Source organism: Epinephelus moara, chromosome 24 (assembly GCF_006386435.1).
Source record: "Epinephelus moara isolate mb chromosome 24, YSFRI_EMoa_1.0, whole genome shotgun sequence".
In the NCBI taxonomy this organism is placed as follows: Eukaryota; Metazoa; Chordata; class Actinopteri; order Perciformes; family Serranidae; genus Epinephelus; species Epinephelus moara.
In genome coordinates, this window is record NC_065529.1 from 42,472,489 (window position 1) to 42,494,932 (window position 22,444).

At 42.1% G+C, this 22,444-nt stretch overlaps 2 protein-coding genes across 3 annotated transcripts in view; both read right to left on the reverse strand.

The window, feature by feature from the left end:
• Positions 1-9,830, reverse strand: part of cpne1 (copine I) — a 29,301-nt gene extending 19,471 nt beyond the window's left edge. The window contains exons 1-2 of one of the 2 annotated variants that reach the window (XM_050039480.1): positions 9,708-9,830; positions 113-4,226 (exon numbers count right to left, since the gene is read on the reverse strand). In XM_050039480.1, coding sequence (XP_049895437.1) covers positions 1,499-4,198 — 2,700 coding nt within the window. In that variant the 5' untranslated portion in view covers positions 4,199-4,226; positions 9,708-9,830 and the 3' untranslated portion in view covers positions 113-1,498. Of the gene's footprint in view, positions 1-112; positions 4,227-9,707 lie in introns of those variants that run through there. The other variant, XM_050039482.1, reaches the window with a different exon arrangement.
• A 1,973-nt stretch (positions 9,831-11,803) lies between these two features.
• On the reverse strand, positions 11,804-21,468 carry nfs1 (NFS1 cysteine desulfurase). Its single transcript, XM_050038164.1, has 13 exons — positions 21,100-21,468; positions 18,909-18,985; positions 18,008-18,124; positions 17,752-17,835; positions 17,016-17,168; positions 16,795-16,888; positions 16,433-16,567; positions 15,673-15,830; positions 15,460-15,565; positions 15,197-15,278; positions 14,687-14,770; positions 14,226-14,315; positions 11,804-13,503 (listed from the first exon to the last, which is right to left on the reverse strand). The coding sequence occupies exons 1-13, from the start codon at positions 21,203-21,205 to the stop codon at positions 13,440-13,442; spliced, it is 1,350 nt and encodes a 449-aa protein (XP_049894121.1). The 5' UTR covers positions 21,206-21,468; the 3' UTR covers positions 11,804-13,439.
• Positions 21,469-22,444: the final 976 nt, after the last annotated feature.

A 22,444-nucleotide genomic window follows, 5' to 3' on the forward strand; every position in this document is an offset into this window, starting at 1 on the left:
GGAAGCCACTGTGAAGATGTCGACGAGAAGGTCATCTGTACTCCAAACAAAACCAAGCCAGACTTGCATTCAGACAGTGAAGAGCAGACAGTCAGAGAAAGCTGATCGCAGGTGAGCATCAGGAACGTCCTTTTATTAGCTAAAGCAAAGGAGACTCCACATCATGTATGGTTATACGTTCATACAAGTTTGTTCACACTGACAATAGAAACAAAAAATGAGCTTTGACTTGGAAACATCCAAAAACATTATCAAACATACATTCAACAAAAAGCTACCACACTAAAAATGCTACAGACTTCATCTCGCTCCACATTCTAAACACCTATTGAGCATGTGCTGCAGAAAGGGAGGGGGTGGGGTTGGCATGGTTCAAACACTGCAACATTTGTGACAGAGGGAAAAAGATTCAGCGACCAGAAATCATTATTTACAAAATAAAACATGAGTCAGCAATGTGTGCATCCCAAATCCTCTACATAGCAACAGAGCAGGGTCGCAGCTCAGAGTTGTCAAGATTTAACCATAGCATCAGAGTGTCAGTCTTTAACAAGGGCAATAAAACTTGATGTCAGTATATTTTTTTTACCATAGCAACAGGGCATGTCAACATTTCACCATAGCAACAGAGCACAAACATTTGATCATGGCAACATAGCTTTTTATCACCATTTTACCATAGCGACAGAAAATGTAAAGACTTTACCATAGCAAAAGAGCACCGTCACTTAACTGTGGTAGGAAAGCTTTTCATCTACAGCATGTTTTACCATAGCAACAGAGCATGTGAGCATTTTAATGTAGCAACAGAGGATGAAAAGATTTTACCATAGCGACAGGGCATGTAAAGATTTTACCATGGCACCACATTTTACCATAGCAACAAAGCATAAACATTTTATCATAGCAACATACTGTGGCTTTTCATCATCATTTTAAGACAGCAACAGAGCATGTTAAGATATTACCAGAGCAACAGAGCATGTACATTGTAAACCACAGCAGCACAGCATAATTGAGCGCATATAGCAACAATGTTTGTCTGCCCCATTATATTCATGATCTTACCATAACAACAAAACAGGTGTGTATGTTCAGTATGTCGACTTCGGACATGACAAAGAGATGCATTGGAAACAGGGTAAAAAAGGACCAAAATCCTGCCAACATCATCATCATCATCATTATAATAACCATCATCATCAGTTCATGTCACCACAGTCAGTGGAGAAGCTGCAGAAAAGGGCAAAGTCTGGATCATAGTCTCCCTACTGGACAGACTGCAAGGGGGCAGGGTTTACCTGCCATTATCTACACACAGGGGGAGGAGCTTTAGTAATGACTGACAGTCAGCAGAGGGGCAAGGTCGATACTAGGCTGGTCTGTAAAATTTGAATCCAGAATTGGGGTGGTTTATATTGGCTTTGTTTCACCTGGATAGTTGATCCAGGTTGGTGTAACTTGTTTTCTCTAGAGTCAGACTGTTTTGGGCAGGGCTTTAACCCAGGCTTATTTTTACCTTGCGTGCTCCAATAGGTCGGTCATTGAGGTCCATGACAGCGGCAGTGGCCTCCTCGTGGTTCTGGAAGGCTACCATTGCCTCACCAGTTGGGAGGCCCTTCTCACTGAACTGCAGGCAGACTGAGCCTGGCAGCACCTGGTACCCATAGAAGAAGTCCATGATTTCATCAACGGTTACAGTAAACGGCATGTTCTGAAGCTTTACAATTGTCGGGCCACCAGCACCACGTTGACTGTTGGGATTGTTAGATCCTCCAGGGGCCTGCTGGTTACGGAGACCGTCAGCTCCTGGAGTAAACACCTGCTGTCCACCTGTAGCCCCGCCCCCTTGACGTCCTTGACTGTTGTTACCCCCCCCTCCTCTGGTCTGTCCTCCTCCGCCTCCTTTTCTGTTGGCATTGTCAAAGGGCACCAACCCTCTCAGCCCATCCTGGCTGAATGGAGCTCCTCCTGCAGCCCCGGGTCGAAAGCCTGGAGGCTCCAGGATTGGAGCTCCAGGAAGTCCGGCAACTAGTGGAGGAGCTACGCCCAGATTCACGTCCCCCAGCCCTGCTGCCAGAGGAGGGAGAGGAGGAGGGCCTGCCAGTCCATTCCCTGGTGCTGAGAATGGAGTTACAAAGGGGGCACTGTTGAGGTTCCCCATGGTATTTCTGAGAAAGTTAAACTCCTCCCCACTAATCCCTGCAAATGGGTTGATCTGGGGTTGCTGGGGACTGGGCTGGACTTGCTGGTGCTGGTGCTGGTTCTGATTTTGGTTCTGCTGGTTCAGGTTGCGCTGGCCCCTCTTGTTCTGGGGAGGAGGATTCCTTTCAATTTCCTTCATTTGCTCAAAGGTGACCAGGTGGACAAAGGCATCGCGGCCATTGAGTTTTTGGCGATGCAGTCTTTCAGCTTTGCGGGCATCTTCCTCGGTCCTCAACTGGAAGATAGCTTGCCCCAAACCATTGCCGTGGCTATCTGTCAGAACTTTCAGGGTGTCCTCGTAAAGCCCCACACCCTCCAGAAAGGCACGGACATCCTTCTTGGAGACGTTGTAAGGGATGTTGGTGATGTGGGCACAGTTCCTGGGAACTTTCAAGCCATCCTGGTTCTTACCATCACCCTGTGATGCTTCACGTTTGCGAATAGTGTCTATCTTTTCATGCATTCCCTTCCGGCTGATTGGGTGGACCTGGATGAAGCGGGAACCCATGTACTGCATGTGAGCACCCAGAGCGGTCTTGTAGTCCTGTTCTGTTTTGAACTCAAGGAAGCCCTCACCTGTGGCTCGCCCATTGGGCCCATAGGCAATGTAGATGCTGTCCTCCATGATGGCCAGATTGTTAAAGAACTCCTTTATCTGTTTCTTGTCTGCCTCATAGGGAAGGCCCTTCAAGTAGACGCAGAATTCTTGCCTATGGGGAGATCGTGACCTTCCTCGCTGATCTCTGCCTCCTGCTCCAGTGTTACCACGGCGGTGGTGCTGGTCCTGTGACTCATTGCTGTTATTTGATTTGCTGCTATTGTGAGTATGGCCTATCATGCTGTCATTTATGCTGGCCCACTGCCGCTCAGAGCTCGGAGTGATTTCAATGAACCTTTGGCCCATCATGCCGCCTCCCCGCTTCACAGCTTCGAAGCTGTCCTGGGGTGAGAAAAACTTGACCACAGCCCTGCCAGTTGGCCGACCCTGCCCGTCCCTCAGCAGGCGAGCCCCTTCCACCCCCAAACCCCTGAAAAACTCCCTAACCTCCATCTCTGAGCAGGAGAATGGGAGGTTCTGTAGAAGGACAAACAATTCATCGGGACTGGCCACTCCAGCTCCGGCAGCTGCAGCTGCAGCAGCCTTCATATGGGCCTGGAGGCCGAGAGAGGCCAGAGGGGAAAGAGGGTTAAATAGCATGGGGTTGGGTGTTCCAAGAGGGAGGCCAGAACCAAGTCCTCCTGGGGGAGGTAGGGAGGGGTTGAAGGGAGGCAGGGAGGACATGTGGGGGAGGTGGGACATAGGAGGCACTGGAGGACCTTGGGACAGCGGGGAGACAGTAGGTACAGGGGGAAGGGAGGACACTGGCGGAGGAACAGGAATTGTGGGCAGCGTGGGCATGGGGGGCATTGAAGGCATGCTGGGGAGTGGAGGGATGGGTGGACCTGCATTGAGAGATGCCAGAGCTGTGGTGATGGTGGGGGCAGAGCTGTAGCTGTTGGGGAAGCTGGGTACCACACTGGCCACCGTCTTGTTGCTCGGTGGCTCCTGAGATGAGCTTGCTACCGTCACTGAGGCTGGGGTGTTACCGAAACCCTGGTTTCCATGGCTACTGCTTCTCCCCCCTGACCCTGGCTGCACTGTGGGTATAGGGGTGGAGCCTGCTTGTCGGTTGGCATTTCCTGCTGTAGTTGCAGCCGTCTCCACAGCACCTGCCCCAGCCTCAAACCTGCGGCGGCTGAGTTCAATCATGTTCTGCATCTCTGTCTTGCTGCTAAGCAACAGTGACACCTTGGAGCCTTTAATGGACCCGCCTGTACGCATCATCCCCAGACGAGCATCCTCATCAGTGGCAAAGACAATGAAGGCTTCGCCATGCTCACCCCCCACGATGTGCACTCCCCCGTCAGGGATGGTAAGGCCAGAGAAGAAGTGTCTGATGTCCATGGTGCCGGCCACTATGGGCAGGCCCTGCAGCCTGATGACTACCGCCATACTGACTGCTAAACAACAGCCCTACAACCTGGGGAGAAAGCAACACTACCGTCAGATGAAGAGCAGAAAAAAGGAGACCAGTGGCTTCCAGATGTTTCCTCAGGAAACTCAGATCTGACTTCATAGGCTAATAAAAGCTTAGCCAACACTGCTTACATTTCAGTTTCTTCAGAAAAACCCAAAGACCATTTTTGTAAAATTAATGCACCCATTTTTGGGCCCTGACATTTGGAAACCAGTGGTATTTGGAAGGGTTTTGGGGGATAGGGTGAAAAATTAGCAACATTTGCAGGAAACTAGCAAAAAACTCGCACAGTCTCCATCCATACGCAGCTCTCAATAAGTTTGATAAACTTGTTTCAGGTCTGGAAATTAGAGATCATGCTGCACGCACATCAGACTTTTTATTAAACCCCAGCAGAAGCAATCTTAAGCATTAACATAGCTCTACTATTCATTAATTTTCCAAGTGTCTTAAAAGAAATACATGGCAAACAATACAGGAATGGCACTGACTAAAACATTTGCCATCTGTGACATTAGTCATTGCTGAGTCTGGCCAGGATTTTGCTTACTAACTATTTGAACCAGTTTCCTTTATCTGAAACAAGCATGCAACAGGACAACATCACATTCTGTAACTCCTCTCAGTGAGGTCTGATTGATCTGATTGACAACTCACACCATTTCCATTTGATCCAGCAAGTGTTAAGTTTATGCAGGCCTTTGACACACCTCATTCTTCATTATGGATAAACCCTTTCCCTTTAGTGTTTTTGTAAAACAGCTTGGCCTAATTCCAATCTTACAAAAGTAAGTTCCTGATGCAACTTATTTGCTTCACTTGTGCTTCAAACTAAGTGCTTGTCAGATTGTCTTAAGAGTGTCTGTGACCCCATTCCCAAAGGTGAAATTGGCAGGTTGTGTAACTTGAAGCAGGTGATGAAATGACAACATGACACACAACCCAATTTGTTGAAATATTACCAGAGAGCTTAAATGTCAATAGAGTTGCTCTGTGTATCAACCCTTATATATAACCACGAAGTTGTGTACATTTTTGACTCTACTACTACGAGCATGCAGTGCACAACGATGTTGCTGGTAGTCTGAGATATGTTGTGCAACAGTAAACCTTCAGGAATCTCATGCAACTTGCAACTCACCAATGCAACTAAGCTGTGCGTATAGTTTACTGTTAAACAGACTTCAGGTAACTGAAACCTGGTGAACAGGTCAGAAAAACAAACATCCCTGTTTAAAACATCTTGATATAATTAATCTTTTCACAGAACAAATTGGCAGTAAGGTTCAGTGTTTTCAGCAGATTCTCCTTAATCAGTGTGAATAACTGGCTCTAACTTAAGGCTAGTTCACATTCCATGATTTTCACCCCGATTTGGCGTCGCGGAGACTATCGTAATCTTTCGAGTGTTCATACCTGGCGACGTGTGATTCTGTCATCAGGAGTCTCGCCAACTGCGTTACGACCTGTGTGTGCACATCACAAGATTTGTCCACCGAGCCCTTGTCGACAGAGCCCCAGATAACGCTGTGCCGCCGGCCCTCTAACGTTTATACATACTATATAACGTCTTATACACAATAATAGATGGATTAGCAACTGTTTCACTTCTGACGATAAATAGTTTCCATCCTAGGCTTGTATGGCTTTTTAAATTGTTTTGTTTAAGGTGTAAAAAAAGAGAGAAGACGATGCCCCGATATCATACTGTCACCGCATCCCCCCAAAATAATACCATGATATTGATTTTAGGCCATACCGCCCAGCCCTACGGCTAACAAGCGGACCTGGCAACCCTGCGGCTTGTCCTCCTCACATTTCTTCCGTCCTCCTGCGTGCTAACGTGTTACGTATCCTGCCTCTCATTGGCTGATGCTCTTTGTCAGTCGTGTCACACTTCTACAGTTTTCTAGCATGCCAGATATCCAGTCCCAGTCGCAGATCAGGGGGCGACTTGCTCGTAGGCTTGTTCACACACAAGGACTCGTCGTGGCAGACTACCTGCCTACTCACCTCCGACCCAAGGTGGCTCTCAAGATCCTCTGCGGCATCAAAATCGCGGTGAAAATCGTGTAATGTGAACTAGGCTTAACTCAGTCTCAAGCATTGTGTGTTGTTTGGTTTCAGTCTTAATTCTAAAAGGTCCTCTTTCACCTCAACATGACAGAAAATAACTATAAAACTCAAGAATCACAACAGCCCTTGAAAAGAAGCAGCAGTGAAACAAATCTTAGAAGTCAGACTGCAGCAGCTTTCCTACCTGAGACACACCTGTCCAAAACCAAAACCCATCATGACTAGAGCTCGCAGTGTACATCAAATATCAAACTTGACTCAAACTGTCACAAGGAACAAGAAAGGCACTGAACTTAAGATGGGACATGCTGAGCTACAACCACCCAGCAACCACCCGCAAATACCAAGTACCAACCCTGCAACCAACAACAACACCCAGGTAAGCAGGACTGATCCTTACACATCCTGAATCCTCAAGCAGCACCAAATCAGCAGGCAGCTCTTAAGCAACTGGTTGTAGAACACAAGCAACATGTCAACCAGCAAATCGCAATACATTGTCAACAACTCAATAACAGGAAAAAAGCAGTAACTTATCAACCAGAGCAATACGAGCAAAGTCACCAACATTTTAACGACAGCAATGTCAGGTACATGTAAACCAGAGCAACATTAGCATCATGTCAACCAGAGCAACATTAGCATTAAACCAGAGCAACATTAGTATTACATAAACCAGAGCAACATCAGCAACTGATTGACAGCACAGCACCAAAGAAAGCAGCCGATCAGAAGAGAAAGCGAACAGAAGGGAAGTGCAGAGCAACAATTTAAAAACATTACCATCTGAGCAACAGCAGGTGGAGCAACGCTCACTGCCTTTAAATCCTCTGACTGAATCCTCACACACATCTTCAGGTTTCTGTGCTCAAACTGACTGTGACCCAGGACTGTCCAACATCTCACTAAATTCTGACATTTTAATCAGCCCATAAAATCGCTGGTGGAAAAATGCTGAAAACACAAACTTTTCAAAATCCTGGTCTGGGTGTAAGGCTGCAACCTGCAGCTCACCACAGCTTTTTAACACAATACCAAACATCAAACTTATCGTCATCATCATCAATGAATTTAGTGCTCAGTCTCAGCACAGACAAGTCACAACACTGACACATGAGCTGCAAGTTCTCCTAATGCTTCTTCAATATTGACTTTTTATAGATTTTCAAACTGAACATTCATTCCTCATGTTACTTCTGCAACCAGTCTGCGTGAAACATCAACAGCAGCAAGAGGATAAAACACAGCAGGAGAGGAAACAGCAACAGCTAATATCAGACATGACCAGAGCATCCAGAGAGAGGAGGAAGGTTCAACTGAAGCTGCAGATTGCACTCACATGAGCCAGGATACAAAAGAGAGCTGAGACAGAATACAACCTCCATCAAAACAGCCAGGAAATCAGAAAGAAGTTTTCAGTACAGCAAATTCAGGATTAAAGAGCAAAACACTGCCTTTGTTTCTCAGTCTGAAGCTGGAACACACAGCTGTCCACGTTGTCATCAACCTCAAAACACAGCAAACTGAACAATACTGAACGAGTGGAACTTCATCCATGGACTAAATAACTGAAACACAAAGACTGAATCTATTTTGGAACAATGATGTGGGAATCTCCACACATCAACCACCCAGGAGATCAAATCTAAACACAGAGGAAGACTGGACAATATCTGCAATCATAAGGTCGGGAACACACAGCCTTTGGCTGCACTTTATTAAACCTTTAATTGTAGCTGGGTGCCCCGGACCATATCCATCCACTTCAGAAGTGACCAATCTCTGGTTTTGCTTGTTCAGAACAAAACTAACCTGCACACAACGTTCTACAGAAATGTTTCTCCTTTTCCACACAAATTCACCATATGAAGTATCACTCACTGATTTAACTACCGCCCATGTCAAATACTCATCTCATTACATAAATATTCAAGCAATGTCAGTCATGTGTTTAAATAAACCCCCATTTTTTTTTTTTTTACATAACTCATGATCTGATGAGGTTGGACCTGGGTAAATGCACTTTAAGTTAAAAAAAGGAAGAAATTACTTTGTCAACCAGAAAACATGGCAATCATCAAACCAATAGTCTCCACACATTTTCAGTTTTCATTCATGTAAACGGTTCATAGTCTGAATATCCGACAAAACCCCCAACTTTTAGCATATGGGCAAATAGGAATTAAAGGAGAAACCTAACATCATGTTAGACTGTCAGACTGAGTAAAATATGCAGCATTATTCTTTTATCAACTAAATAGTTTATGTTACAATTTAATTACAGATTGACAGGGTCGACTGAACTAGTGAGAAGCAGGACACTGGATATGCATATTGGAGAGTTCGAAAAATATGTATTAGTTTTCTTTACTTGCCTACACCATAAATAAAGATTGTAGTACGGTTCCCTTATTTTTTTTATTTTTACCGAATAACATATAAGTTATTAGAAATAAACAAATCACTACTATCTGGTTGGCAAACTATGTCTGTGCTTTAATTTTATTATTTTTATTCATTTCTTTGGCTGATATATATGCCAATACTGGCATTACTGCAATGGGCCAAAATCTGGCAATATATCGGCCTTGCCCGTTTGTAAATCTTTCTCTAGTAGTTAAAATGAAATTACAGAAATACGTTTGCATTTTGGTGCAAAATGTGGGTTTTAAATCCATTATCTTATTGTGTCATTACTTTCCTAGTGCTCCCTCTGGTGAGTACTGAAGCACTGTCTTCTGTCATGACTGAGTTCATCTACTAAGACCATTTGAATTTCATAAACCTGTTTATAACAAACAGACATTACTTTTGCAGAATCCGTGTCTGTAAAACAAGAGCTTCATCTGTTAGCTGGTAGTGTAGAGAAAACAAACTCATCTTAATCCAGACTGTCAGTCAGACTTGCGCTCACGGTCAATCAATGAGCTACACACAAAACTGTTCAGAGCCCAAACTCACACACCTCCTCCTTCCTCATCATACATACAGTGAATAAACTACAACACGGGCTAACCCATCATTAAAAATACAAGCAGACATTACAATCGAGTTGTTAGCTAGCTAACGGCAGGTTAGCAGCTCCGGGTGAGACCTTGGAAAAGACAAAAACAAACCTGCCTAACATTTTAAACAAGCAGTAATTATACTTAATATCCGACACGACACCTCTACAGTGATATCCTACCAGTCATATCTACCTAGCTAACTCCCCAGCAGAAATATTGAATGGAGCTAGTTTAGCACAGCTAACGCTTCGTTAGCCACCTAGCTGGTTGTGAACCCTGCTTTGTGTGTGTGTATTGGAGCGGAGCCGCGAGCAGGATGCGTGCTTTTAACGGCTCCTCTCGTGCTCGGGCAGCCGGTGTGAGTGCGTTACTGAGCGGGCTGCCGCTGTTGGATTCTTACCGAGATATTTGTCAACAAACACACTGAGATTTAACTCATGAACGGAGCTCTTTTCTTCTCCCTCTTCTCTCTGTAGGCTGCTGCTGCACGAAATGTCGGCGCAGACACCGCGATACCGGACGTGATGACGCGAGACTGCGGTCAGCGTTTCCCTGACGACAGCACCCCCTGCAGGCTGAAGAGGGCTAATGACACCTGATGGGAGTGATTTCCCTCTGAAGTGCCAAGTTTTCACAGTTTTTACATATACATTCACCTTGGTGTTTTTGGAGCATAACAATAAACTTATACACTACATGTCTATAAGTTTACAGACACCCTGTTCCTCTCAATCCAGCATCTTTGTGATCAACAGGCACTGTGAGTCAGGCCTTCATGCCCAACATCAGTGTTGGACCTCACTAATGCTCGTGGCTGGATGAGAGCAAATCAGTCTGTTTACAAAATCTAGTATAAAATGTAGTCATGTGATGTAATATATTGAAGGGGTGTACTTAGACTACAGATCAAGATTTTACCAAAACATAATATTACCAACAGGTCAAAGTGCTCCTTGTGCTCTGAACCCTCAGGGGCCTAACAAAACCTAGGTTAACTGTGCATTTTGGTTTGTCTTACTATGATTAAGTTTGTGTGTGAATATGTACCCTTAATTATGATAGGTGAAAGAACAATTATCCTGCATGACACAGGCCCTGTGTCAAAACATAGCTTTAAAATCTTCATTATTTACCTCTTATTTGTTATGTCATCTTAACTTTACATATCTTTACTTTACCCATTGCGCATATACATTACTACATTTTTTGCTTACGGTGTAAGGTAAGGTAAGGTAAACTTTATTGTCCCCTAAGGGAAATTCATCTTGGGCACAGTGCTACATTTCATTGCTTCACAGGACAAGATAAAAACATCATCACAGGGACACATCATCACAATGACAGTTCTATCACATAAAACAGACATGGACTACATTTAACAATCACAACACAGAAACATACAGAGATGTCTAAAGTGCAAGAAAAAGTGCAGAGTGCTAAAGTGCCGCGTGTTTAATGCACATTGCTCGTTGCTCTATTGCACTAGTTTTTAACATTGTTCAACAGCTTAATGGAGGCTGGAACAAATGATAATTTGAGGCGGTTTGTTTTGCACTTTGGTATACAAAATCTTCTTCCTGATGGGAGAAGTTCGTATTCAGAGGACAGTGGGTGAGTAGAAACTGAAGAGATTTTGTAGTTCATTAACTTTGCAATTACTATAAAGTGCTCTATCTGCATTTTTATTTTATTAAATTTTATCTCTACATTTGGACTTCTGCACTATTTTGTGTCTCCATCATTGTTATGCATATGATAAATAACTTGAAAGTAAAAATGGGTATTAAGAACTGTTAGGATTTTTTGTATGATATACGTATACATATATGTAAGATATACTTATTGTACCGATATGACTTGTTTACTATATCGCATGTAAGATAATAGTATAAGTACAAATTGGGTAGGTAACTGAGTACAAATCTACAACATCTTTTTTTAATGTACATTATTTCTGCTGGTGTTTAAAGGACTACTATTAAAATGATATAACACAAACTTATATAACTTCTATATTAAATAATTATTAATCAGATGCTGTTATTACATTTTTATTATATCTTTTGTGTTTTGTATTGTTCTTTGTACTGAGTTGTGGGTACTGCCTGAAGACATGAGGGCCACAGAGAATGTTGATGTTTTTAAAAGCAAACTCAAGACCTACTTTTTAAGCCTGGCTTTTTAGTTGAATATGTCATTTTGGATTTATAATTGTTTTGTATTTATCTATTTATTTATTTTATTAATGTTTTTCTAGCTGGCATATTCTCCTTTTTTTATTTTATTGCCTGACTTAAAATTATTTTCTATTTTGAGTTTTTATTCAAAATAGAAAATAATATATATATATATATATATTTTTTATGTGTACATGCCCAGCTATTGATGAGCACTGCAAACTAGCTCAGGATATAAAGTCTGTGGTATGTAGCATTTGTCCATGAAGTGTAAACATACCAATACAATTAACATTAAATAAAGAAAGAGACAAGAACATAAGTTCATTGCATAACCATGAAGCAGCACTTTATTGGATAATAATGCATATGAGAGTAACAGTTTTAGACAGTAGATGCTGGAGTCTAATCAATGCGACAGGAACATTCAGGAACACAATACAAGACTTTAAAAATCCTCTCAGACAGTGAAGAGTCACATTTATAAAATGAATGTGTTCAGACTTTCAGGATCATGTTTCCAATCAAAAACCACGGACAGGGTTCCCACACATTTTAATGGACAAAACTTCCAAACATGATAAAATTTATTTTCTTGCCCCATTTAAGTTTTTCAAACACATCAGATTTAAACTGTTTAAAAATAATGTCAGCTAGATAGCTAGCTCACGAGGGGAGAGACGGAACGCAGGGAGAAGATGACAAAACATATGCGATGGTAAACTCAACAATGTCACACATCGATGCATATCAGAGCTACATTATGTCAACTATGATGTCACATTACATGGAGGGTTAACTATGGAAGAAATGATTTTGAATAATTCCCTGACTTTTCCAGGTTGTCCATGACCGTGGGAACCCTGCTTAGACACACTGGTTTCAGTCCAGATGTGACAGACTGGACTTCAGGTGTTTTTTCTCTTCACTGCCTTGAAAAATTAGCCATTGTGGTCAAATCAAGGCTACAGTCTTGTAGAGCGTTCCAGAATTTAACAACATACTCAAACTGTGGCTTCTAACACTGTGAACACTGCTGCTGGTGAACTGACACAATGCTGCTGTTTATCCTATACTGAAATACTGACGTGAGGAGAGAAAGAAAAACTGTGAGAGTGAGTTCTGAGACAGAGAGGACAGTGTATCACATGTGACCAGAGCAGGAGACAGTCGCTCAATCATCAAATAAAAGTTCTGACTAAAAATTATTAGTGAATCATTAAATCTTCAAACGGCTCAGTAAGCAGCTGTCAGTTGCAGCCTCACTGAAATAACACTGCCCACTCACGGTTCCTATTTTGTTTCTGCTCAACACGCTGACAAGAGCCTGTATCACGAAGCCAGACTGGCCGTCTTTGCAGTTAACTCAGGTGTCTTGAAGCTTCTAACTACTAATAAATGTCCTGTAGATCTCAAAAGCTCGTACTTGACACTGCACTTCCTTGAGTCCTCACCCACCAAGTGTAAAGTCAATCGGAGGAACAGTTGTTGAGAAAATCAAAGCACAGAAAGAGAGAAGCTCTTCTATTGTAGATAGATATCATGTACGTTTTTGTGGTGGTGATGTCACATGAGACGAGCTCTAATTAAGAACTCCTCATCTGTGTGCACATGCTCAGACCTGATTTGTAAACCCAGAGGTAACTAAAAGTGGTGCCAGACAACCCAAAGAGTAGCCAGACTAATATTAACTGTCTTTGTGATACAGCAACCAGGTGTCACAGAACGACATACAACAAGCAGAGGATGCCACGTGCTGGTCAACTCTCTGAGCAACATCTCCTAACAAAGAGGAGCTTCTACGGAGACACAGAGCTACAGTTACAAACAGACTTCAAGTCGGACAGGAAGTTTGTGCGTGTTTGTGTACAGGAAGGAAAAGCTAGTGCATTCCCGGAACTCCTTGGGAAATGATCATCGTCGTCAGAGGGAAGTAAACAGGAAGTGGGAGGAGTTTAGTGCTGCGTCCACTTGATGCTCTTCAGATCGATGCCCTCTTGAACCATCTCCCACAGAGGACTAACAGACAGACGGAGACAGAGAGAGACAGGTTATTGGGTGTTATTCCTAACACTATTACCATTTAGTAGGGGTGTGCCATATCGTCTCCTTCACAATAATACGGGTATAATTTTGAATATCATATGAAAAATTCATATTGTGATCCTCGCGATATTTCGACCTGTTGACATATTGACAGCAACAACAAGCATGGCTGAAAGCAAAATTATTACAGACTCCGCGTGGTTCTAAAAAGAGGAGCAGCTTCAGTAGTGTGGAATAAACTGTGGCGTCCTGAATGTTTTATGAACAGCCCTGGACTTCTCAGACTCTTTTAGTGAGTTACCGCTCAGAGGGAACTCATTCAGTGGCTCCTCTGGCAGCAGCACAACACCTCTACCTCTCCTCTCTCGCCATGCACACATGAATCGGTGTCGTCCAGTGATTAAACCTTTGGTAGTGTAAACCTACGTGACGCTTGTGGCTCAACAAACTCCATATATGTGAATGTGTGATAGTTCTGGTATCAAAACAGTCTGTCACAGGTTACAGCGCCAATATACCCTGAAATATTGTGATATTATTTTAGGGCCACATGTTACTGATGTCAATAACAAGTTCTCAGAGTTCACATTGGCGACAAAGTGTTTTTATTACTGATAGAGATGATGGACAAAACTACCAAAATAAGATCAGAGTTAAAAAAACAACAACAGAACTATCAGTCCAGCTGAACTCACCTCATCTCTCTGAGCCTGCTGACCTGGTGGATACATTTCTCTGCAGTGTAGTCCACCTCGTCTTCTGTGGTGAACCTGCCAATACCAAACCTAACACACAAACATTAACATTACAGTAACCTGTATGTGATTCAACCGAAGTCAAACTAGGTAACAGAAAAACAGTGGCGAATCACCTCCAGCTGCTGATGTTCAGACAGATGTTTATGTCTGCTGACTTTAAAATAAAAAATGCCTTCCTGTCTGTGTATACACGGGTTTAATATCCTCAATTACTGATTATAATTTACACTCAGGTCTTGAAGAATGTTACTGCATTTTAGCTGTATTTTTTGAACGATGCAAACAACAAATAAAGTTGAACATGGCTGTAATCCTGCCTCTTATAAACATTAGAAACACCTCTGATAAGAGGATCATGATTATGATCTGGATTACAATGCAGATGTCGGTGTTTGTACCTGATGGAAGAGTGAGCCAGATCTTCATCTGCTCCGATTGCTCTGAGGACGTATGACGGCTCCAGAGAGGCTGACGTACACGCACTGTGTGCACACAAACAAACACAGACACAAAGTTGCTTCCCATTAAAATAAACTGCGTGTATCCCTGAGGCCTAATAATCATGTTTAACTTGTTTCCTTCCTCATAAATCATTTCCAAAGCTGATTTTAAAAATGTTTTTAACTGTGCATTGTTTGCATGTTTGCTAACACGCAGTCCGTGGAATAATGTGGAATAACCAGCAGCAGGAATGTGAATCATGATGCCTGCACACAAACATATACATCTATGTAAAAGATTTAAACAAAATAACACCCAACTTGCAAAAACACAATGGTCAAAAAGACCACAGGTTTAAATTTACATAAAAATAGTTTGACTGAAAAGCTTGGGTAATCAGGAACACCTGCTCCAAGTAAAGCTTCAGGTCTATTTTTTTAATTGTTTTACAAAAGTGTTTGTCTGACCTCCCAGACGACAGAGCAACATCCTTCAGCGCCATCAGCAGACTCTCTCCCTCCACATAGGCAAAGGACAGGTTGATGCAGCCTGAAAAGCCCACAAACAGTCAGATAAGTCCACCTACTTCACCTCCTGCAGCACAAAGCTTTTGTTACTAAAACAAAAACCTCCAACGGAAACCTCAAACATGAAATTTAAGGACTTTCAAGTTAACGCTGGTTAAAATTCAAGCAGGTGACAGTGGTGTGTTTTTGTGTAAAGGTCTCACCAGGGTAGCGTTGTTCTGCATCTCCGTTCATGATGACATCAGGAAGCTCGGACATGATCTTCTTGACCAGACGATTAGCCAGCATGGATATTCTCTCATGATCATACTGCACGCACACACACACACACACACACACACACACAGAAACATTAAGTCCCAGGAGACTGGATGCATTTGTTGATTTCGTGGGATGTTTGGGTGCGTTGATTTTACCTCCATCTCCTGCTGGGCGATGCTGCAGGCGGCTCCTAGCCCAACAGCCAGTGGGGTGGGGACGGTGCCGGAGCGCAGCCCCCTCTCCTGCCCACCTCCGTTCTGCAGTGGCTCCAAGCGCACTCGGGGTCGGCGGCGCACGTACAGAGCGCCCACACCTGTGCGCACATACAAATACACAAACTGGAAATGTGAATTCCAAGCAGGTCAACATAACCTGTGGAGTACCACAAGGCTCAAACCTGGAGCCCTTTCTGTTCTATTAATCCATGCTGCTGTTAGGCTGGATATTTTCAAAACTACATTAATTACTATATTTATTTTGAAGATACTGAAATGTTCATTTCTCTTTCACCTAGTCAATGGTCCCATTGACTCACTCTTTCAACGCATTAATTAATTTATGACTGGATGTGCCATAATTATCTCTCGCATAATAAAGACAAAACCTAAACTAAGACTAAAATTCTCATTACTGTTTGATTGCTGTCACACACTTTTTAATGGACTAAATAAACTGACACAGTACACTGCCTTAGTTCAAACACAGCAGTTTTAACAGCTTTTTAATCAGGAAAAATATTCAGCGTGCATATGTGTCACCTTGGTTGCCAAATGATTAGCAGAAATAGGTCATATATTATAGCTTTATGGAGTTGTAAAGCACTTTGAACTTCCACTTGTATGAAATGAGCTGCATAAATAAACTGCCTTGCATAATAACAGTTAAGGGTGTATCTACTGTATTGTTGAGGCTAACCTTTGGGTCCGTAGATCTTGTGGCCGCTGATGGACATCAGATCAACCTTCCAGTCCGTGACATTTATCGGAACCTTTCCAACAGCCTGAGCAGCATCAGTGTGTAAGAAGACTCCTTTAGAGCGACAAATCTGACCTGTGGACAGGAATATCAATATATCAATAGTTTTGATCAGAACACTGAATCAAATTAGAGACACCCATAAAGCAAAGATGAGGAAACTGGTGAAGGTTCTACGTGGTCACGGTGATCTGCTTTACTGTGAATCACTGAAACAAGGGTGAAACACTGTGTATGTGCATGTTTCAGAAATCTGATTTCTGCTTAACACCAGGAATGTACGTTTGTGTTGCTATAGTTACCGATCTCCTTGATGGGCTGCTTGACTCCAATCTCATTGTTAACTGTCATCACTGACAGCAGAGATGTGTCAGGGCGGATGGAGGCCTCCAACAGCTGAACACACGAACAGACACATACACACATTATTTTTAATACACACAGTGACTTCTGTGTGTCGCCATGTTGTATGTGTTCACTTAGTACTTCCTCTTGTGTGCTCTCTCTGTACGGTCATGCCTACCTCCAGGTCCAGCAGTCCGTTCTTCTGGACAGGCAGGTAGGTGATGTTGAATCCTTCGGACTCCAGAACTCGACACGAGTCCAGAACGCATTTATGCTCCGTCTGTGTGGTGATCACATGACGTTTCTTGGTCTGGTAGAACCTGGCCACGCCCTGCAGGAGAGGGAGAGGCAACGTCACTACTGACAACACAAACTGGGTTCTAACTGGGTGGTGTTTTTCTTTTACTGTACTTTCATCTTGTGACTGTTCTCATTGTGTTCTTACGGCATTTTCATTCTGTTTCAATGTGTTCTCAAGGTATCGTCACACCAGCATTTAAAAAGACAACCTTTTGCCATGAAATCAATTAATTCTAATGAATTTTGATGGTTGATTTGATGGGCAAATTAAATTTAGGTAAATGTCTTGCTCAAAGTTCAACCTGGGCGAACAAAATTCAGGCCAATGACCAAAAACAAAGTGTTCTGACAGTCCTGACCTTTGAGGGAACAAAGAGTTCAAGGTGGAGGAAACTGCTGTATTTAACTAGAAAACTATCCTCATTGTGTTTCACCATTCAGTTTTATTTAGCCTCGTATGATGGAGTATGAACTGTTCCACAAAAGAACAATGATCAGCAGACAGTTATGAGACATGAGTTGATGATGTAAATGTCTTTTGAATAAACTTCAGGTGGCGTGATGAAGACAAAGTAACAAAAAGGAGGTGATGGAGAGGAGGAGCAGAGTGAGACCTTAATGGCCATGTTGTTGGACTCAGTGGCTCCACTGGTGAAGATGATCTCTCTGGGATCTGCTCCAATCAGATCAGCCACCTGCTGCTCAGAGAGAGAAAAAGACAACACACAGTCAGTGTCTCTCAAATTCACATTTAATGAAATTATACACAGCATGTTGTACAAGTTTTACAATGTCAATATAAGGATCAAAATTTATGAGAGACAAGACAATTAATGGTTTATAGTTTACTTTAAGTTGAGTTTTACTTACCTTCCTGGCTGTCTCCATGGCGCTCTCACTCTCCCAGCCGTAGGCATGTGTTCTGGAGTGAGGGTTACCGTAGTAATTCACCTGGAAGGGCAACATGGCGTCCAGCACCCGGGGGTCCTACACACAAAAAATGTAAATACATGTAAATACAACATTGAAGGGGACCTATTATGCTTTTCTGTATTTTATGTCTTATACACTGTGTTACAATGTTTGATGTTCATATTAAATATGGCCAATATTTCAAATAATGGGGTAAACATATATAAAAGTAATCCCTATGAGTAAACACCTCAGACCACTCTGAATACTCTGTGTCCAACATTTTTTTCTACTCTGGCTACAGTATGATGTCATAGTGTGCAAGATTTCTTTACATGGTCATCTGCTCCAGACACGCCGCTTCAAGTGTTTACATTACGTAGCCTACACTGCTAAGAGAAGCTACATTCTAACGTCAGGAGCAACATATACTTCGTTGCTAATGTTGTAAATTTCTCCCAAATTTCAAAGCATATTCCTGCTGAAACATTTCCAGTTGCGTTTATAAGCTTATACTGGTTCTCCAGTATACTACTACTCCAGCTACAAGCATACTGCTAACGTACATGTAGCCACATGCTAACGTCAGGAAAACATGTCATTCTAGTTGCTGATGTCGTTAATTTCTCCCTGAATATGGATCGTACTCCTGCTGGAACATGCCCGCTTGTTTTTGGAAGCTTTTATTGGTGATTTAAAATGTGTAGCTATTCTCTGTTAGTCATGCTCCTGCTGCAATGTTCTGGTAGAAGCCTTAAATATGAACCTGAAAATGAGCATCCATTTTAAATAACTCTCTCTGACTCTGACATTAGCTGGTAAAGCCTGTAACCAGGACAACACGGTTGGTAACAGTTACCATGGGTGTGGTGGCCTGGAAGTCCATGTAGAGGGGGCGGGGCTCATCTTTGTCCAGGTCGTATTTCTTTATCATCTCTGTAGCACAAAACAACAACAGACACAGTCAGATGGTTTAAGTCTGAGTTTAATCAGATCAGGACTAAAATCCCGAGTCACACAACAGGCAGGTCAGTGTTTGCTGAGTCATGCATCAACTGTGCTGGTAGAGTCGAAGTGGGAATGTCTAGGCATCTCATGAGTCGATTCAGAGGGCTACGATGCAATTATAAAACGATTACAGATGCAACTTAAAATAATGTATTTCTATACATAATTTATTTTACTCACTGTGTGACTACTTGCTACTTTCAAATCATAGCGCATTTGTAAATAAAATTGACAGACAAATTTACAGCTTATCCTTTTAAGGGTCGCAGGAGGGGCTGAGGCTATCCCAGCAGACATTGGGCGAGAGGTTCATCCTCAACAGGTCACCAGACTACCACAGGGCTTATAAAATATGATGCAGTGCTTTATTGTTTAACTAACCAGTAGCATATAGCATATCTGAAAGGAAGGAGAGTTTGCATAATAAATACTTTATCTATAACACTGAGTATTATGCAGCATGAAATCAGTGTATGGTGCAGTTGCCTCTCTGTTAAACTTAAAGCTAAACTGCCACATATCTGCTCAAAGATTGTGGGTCAAACACTTGAGTCAAGTTTTCCAGCTGTGTGTACTAAAAGAATGTTCTCTCTGTTAATATTACATCAGACCCTTTTCACATTTTATTTGAATATCAGCTTTTGCCCTCACAGAGAGACTTTAGAGTCCCACAGTCTTGACTGAACGGGTTGAGGAATTCTTTTGCTCCTCAGTCTGTCAAACTGCTAAATCAGAGTGCGGGTAAGGAGCCTCAATGTACCGGAATCAGACGCTGAATCTATTAGTAATAATTAATTTGTTGCACTGCATCCACTTTTTGTAATGTCTGGTGTGATCTGTGGCATTTGTAGCATGGTTATTAAATGTTTGTTGTATTTATGTGTTGCTTTGTTTTTAGAATATGGTATTCCTACTTTGTCTTAAGGATATGTATAGTTACACCCCTGATCTATTTACATACATCGAAGAATTAAGAATATCTCAGATATTTAGAAAAACAAACACATAAAAGAAGAAAACTGAAAAAAAAAGTGAAATGAAAATTTCAAACAAATTAAGGTAATGAAAAAGTAATATAGACAAAGATGTAATCACATTATGTTCGACACGTCTGTCTGATAAACTATTTAAGTTGTTGAAATATTGAAATTGAATAAAATGATCCATTTTCCCTTAATTAACCCTTTCCCGTGGACTTAGCTGTTTTTAAGTGATTTCATAGTTTTAAATGTGTTCTTATAATCTTACACAGCTCACACCAGTCATTACTTAAGATTTCATAACTCAGGTTATGTGAAGTTTCCTGTCTCCAGACTTAACTGCGTCACTTGAGGATATCTGGTTCCTCTGTACACTGAATACTGCTTGTCGACAAAATCATAATAAATTTGACCTTCCTAGGTAATAAACTCTTTGGGGTTTCTGAACCAGAGCTCGACTGATACTGAATTTCTAGAGTTTATTAACTCTGATAACGACACATGAGCAGATGTTAATTTTTCATATATGCACAGAACAGAAACCACATACTGTTATGAATAAGAAGAATGTGGTTCTTAAAAGGTAGTGACCAAGAAATGCAGAGTATTTTTACATAAGCAACATTTTAAACTGAATACATAACTTAGCAGTGTTGTCTGCTGGACAAACTTTGTGACCCAGGAGTTTTCAAATGATCTCAAACATAATCTATCTTTCAATCTATCCATCTGTGTTTAATATTAATAATATATGTATATATGAAAGGAGTTGGGACCACATAATGTTACTTCTGCTGATAGATGAGTTACATTATTGATCATGTAAGTATTAAAATCAACCATCTCCTGCTGTTTTAAGTGATTTTATAGTTTTAATGTCACATTTCGATCTAATCATACAGAGAGGTCACAGAGGTCATTACTCAACATTTCATCACTCAGGTCATCAGTGTTTGGAAGTTTCCTGTCTCCTCACTGAACTGCGTCACTTTGGGATTAGCATCATGCTAGCTGCTCTGCGGCTCTAAATAAGCAGTTTAAAATGCTCCAAGCTGCTGTTACCTTTCTGCAGGGAGCTGGCGGCTCTCCCATCAGAGCCCTGCCACAGAGGAAGCCTCGAGACCGGCCTGAGCAGCCGTGAAGACACGGTCCTGCCCGGGGAAAGCATATGGACGGCTGGCTGGTTTCAGCTGGAGACACGCTGACCTCCGCTAACAACAACACGCTGACCGCGACCACAGCACCAGTTTACACCGGCCTGAACCAGTTTAACCTGCTGGTTTTTGTGGAGGGAAACCAAGAAGACAGTTAACGAGTTGAGAGTAAATCCAAACGTCAGCCAAGCTTGGTTTTGGTTTGACAAATGTTGCCGCCTGGTAGTTGTGTCCAGGTTACAACCGGATCGCTGTGTAAAGCTCGGAAGCTAACAACGGACACTTCCGGTAATGGCTTTCAAAATAAAATACTGTTTTTACACAATGAACGTCACAGGTTTTTTTTCTTTCATTTATTTATATTAAAATGATTTATCTATTTGTTTTATTTTACAAATATTTCCAGATTAATACCAGGGGTGTCGGTTTTGTTTCAACACTGGGGTGATACATGGAATAGGAGCGTCCGCCATAAGATTTTGAGCATCAAACACTTAATTTCCTGTATTCTAATAATTATTTATAGACTAATTTGTGGCTTTTCTGTATCAGTTTATGGTGAAAATGTCTTTAAATTTATTGAAATAAAAGTCCTCTACTACTTTTATCAGTTTTCAATTTTCAATCAATTTTATTTGTAAAGCCCAATATCACAAATCACAATTTGCCTCACAGAGCTTTACAGCATACGACATCCGTCCCCCTGTTTTACATGTCCTCAGAAATCTACACCTTTATACACAAAATTGACGTAAGTTTTGTACCCCAAATAATTTTTCTTTTTTACAAATCTTTTACTTTATTTGTTTTCCTGAGTCACTCTGCAGCTTCATCCTGTGACTCTCTGCAGCTTGACGCAGCTCGGTGTCGCTGCTGTTTCATCGTTGCACAAGAAACGGAAGCGGGGTCGGGACTTTCTTTATACAAGCTGAGCTTCCATTGGTCGCTGTGCGTTGTTTTGGTCCTCTTTGAGGCCTTTCTCTGTCCTCTGATTGGTCATGGCTCTGAGTTTATGAAACGTGGGTTCAACCTCCCCTAAAGTAAAACCATGGACTCCATAATCTAAAATCTACGTTTAAAGGAGCTCCATGTGATAATCAGAGCTTTATGGCAAACAACTACTGTCTATGTATGAATATAATGGAGAAACAGCGTCCTGTGCAGAGAATGAAGTCATGCTACCTGTGTGATGTAATCAGGCCCCCAGGAGCTGTGCCAAGATTTAAAGCCAATTTTTGTTGTGGCCAAACAGT

Excerpts from the sequence above, each read along its gene's own strand:
- nfs1 (XM_050038164.1), bottom strand. The coding sequence starts at position 21,205 with ATGCTTTCCCCGGGCAGGACCGTGTCTTCACGGCTGCTCAGGCCGGTC. Across the intron at positions 17,169-17,751 it reads CCAACAACATGGCCATTAAG|GGCGTGGCCAGGTTCTACCA; the intron begins GTCTCACTCTGC and ends CCTCTCCTGCAG. Across the intron at positions 13,504-14,225 it reads AGCAGGCTCAGAGAGATGAG|TCCTCTGTGGGAGATGGTTC; the intron begins GTGAGTTCAGCT and ends TCTGTCTGTTAG.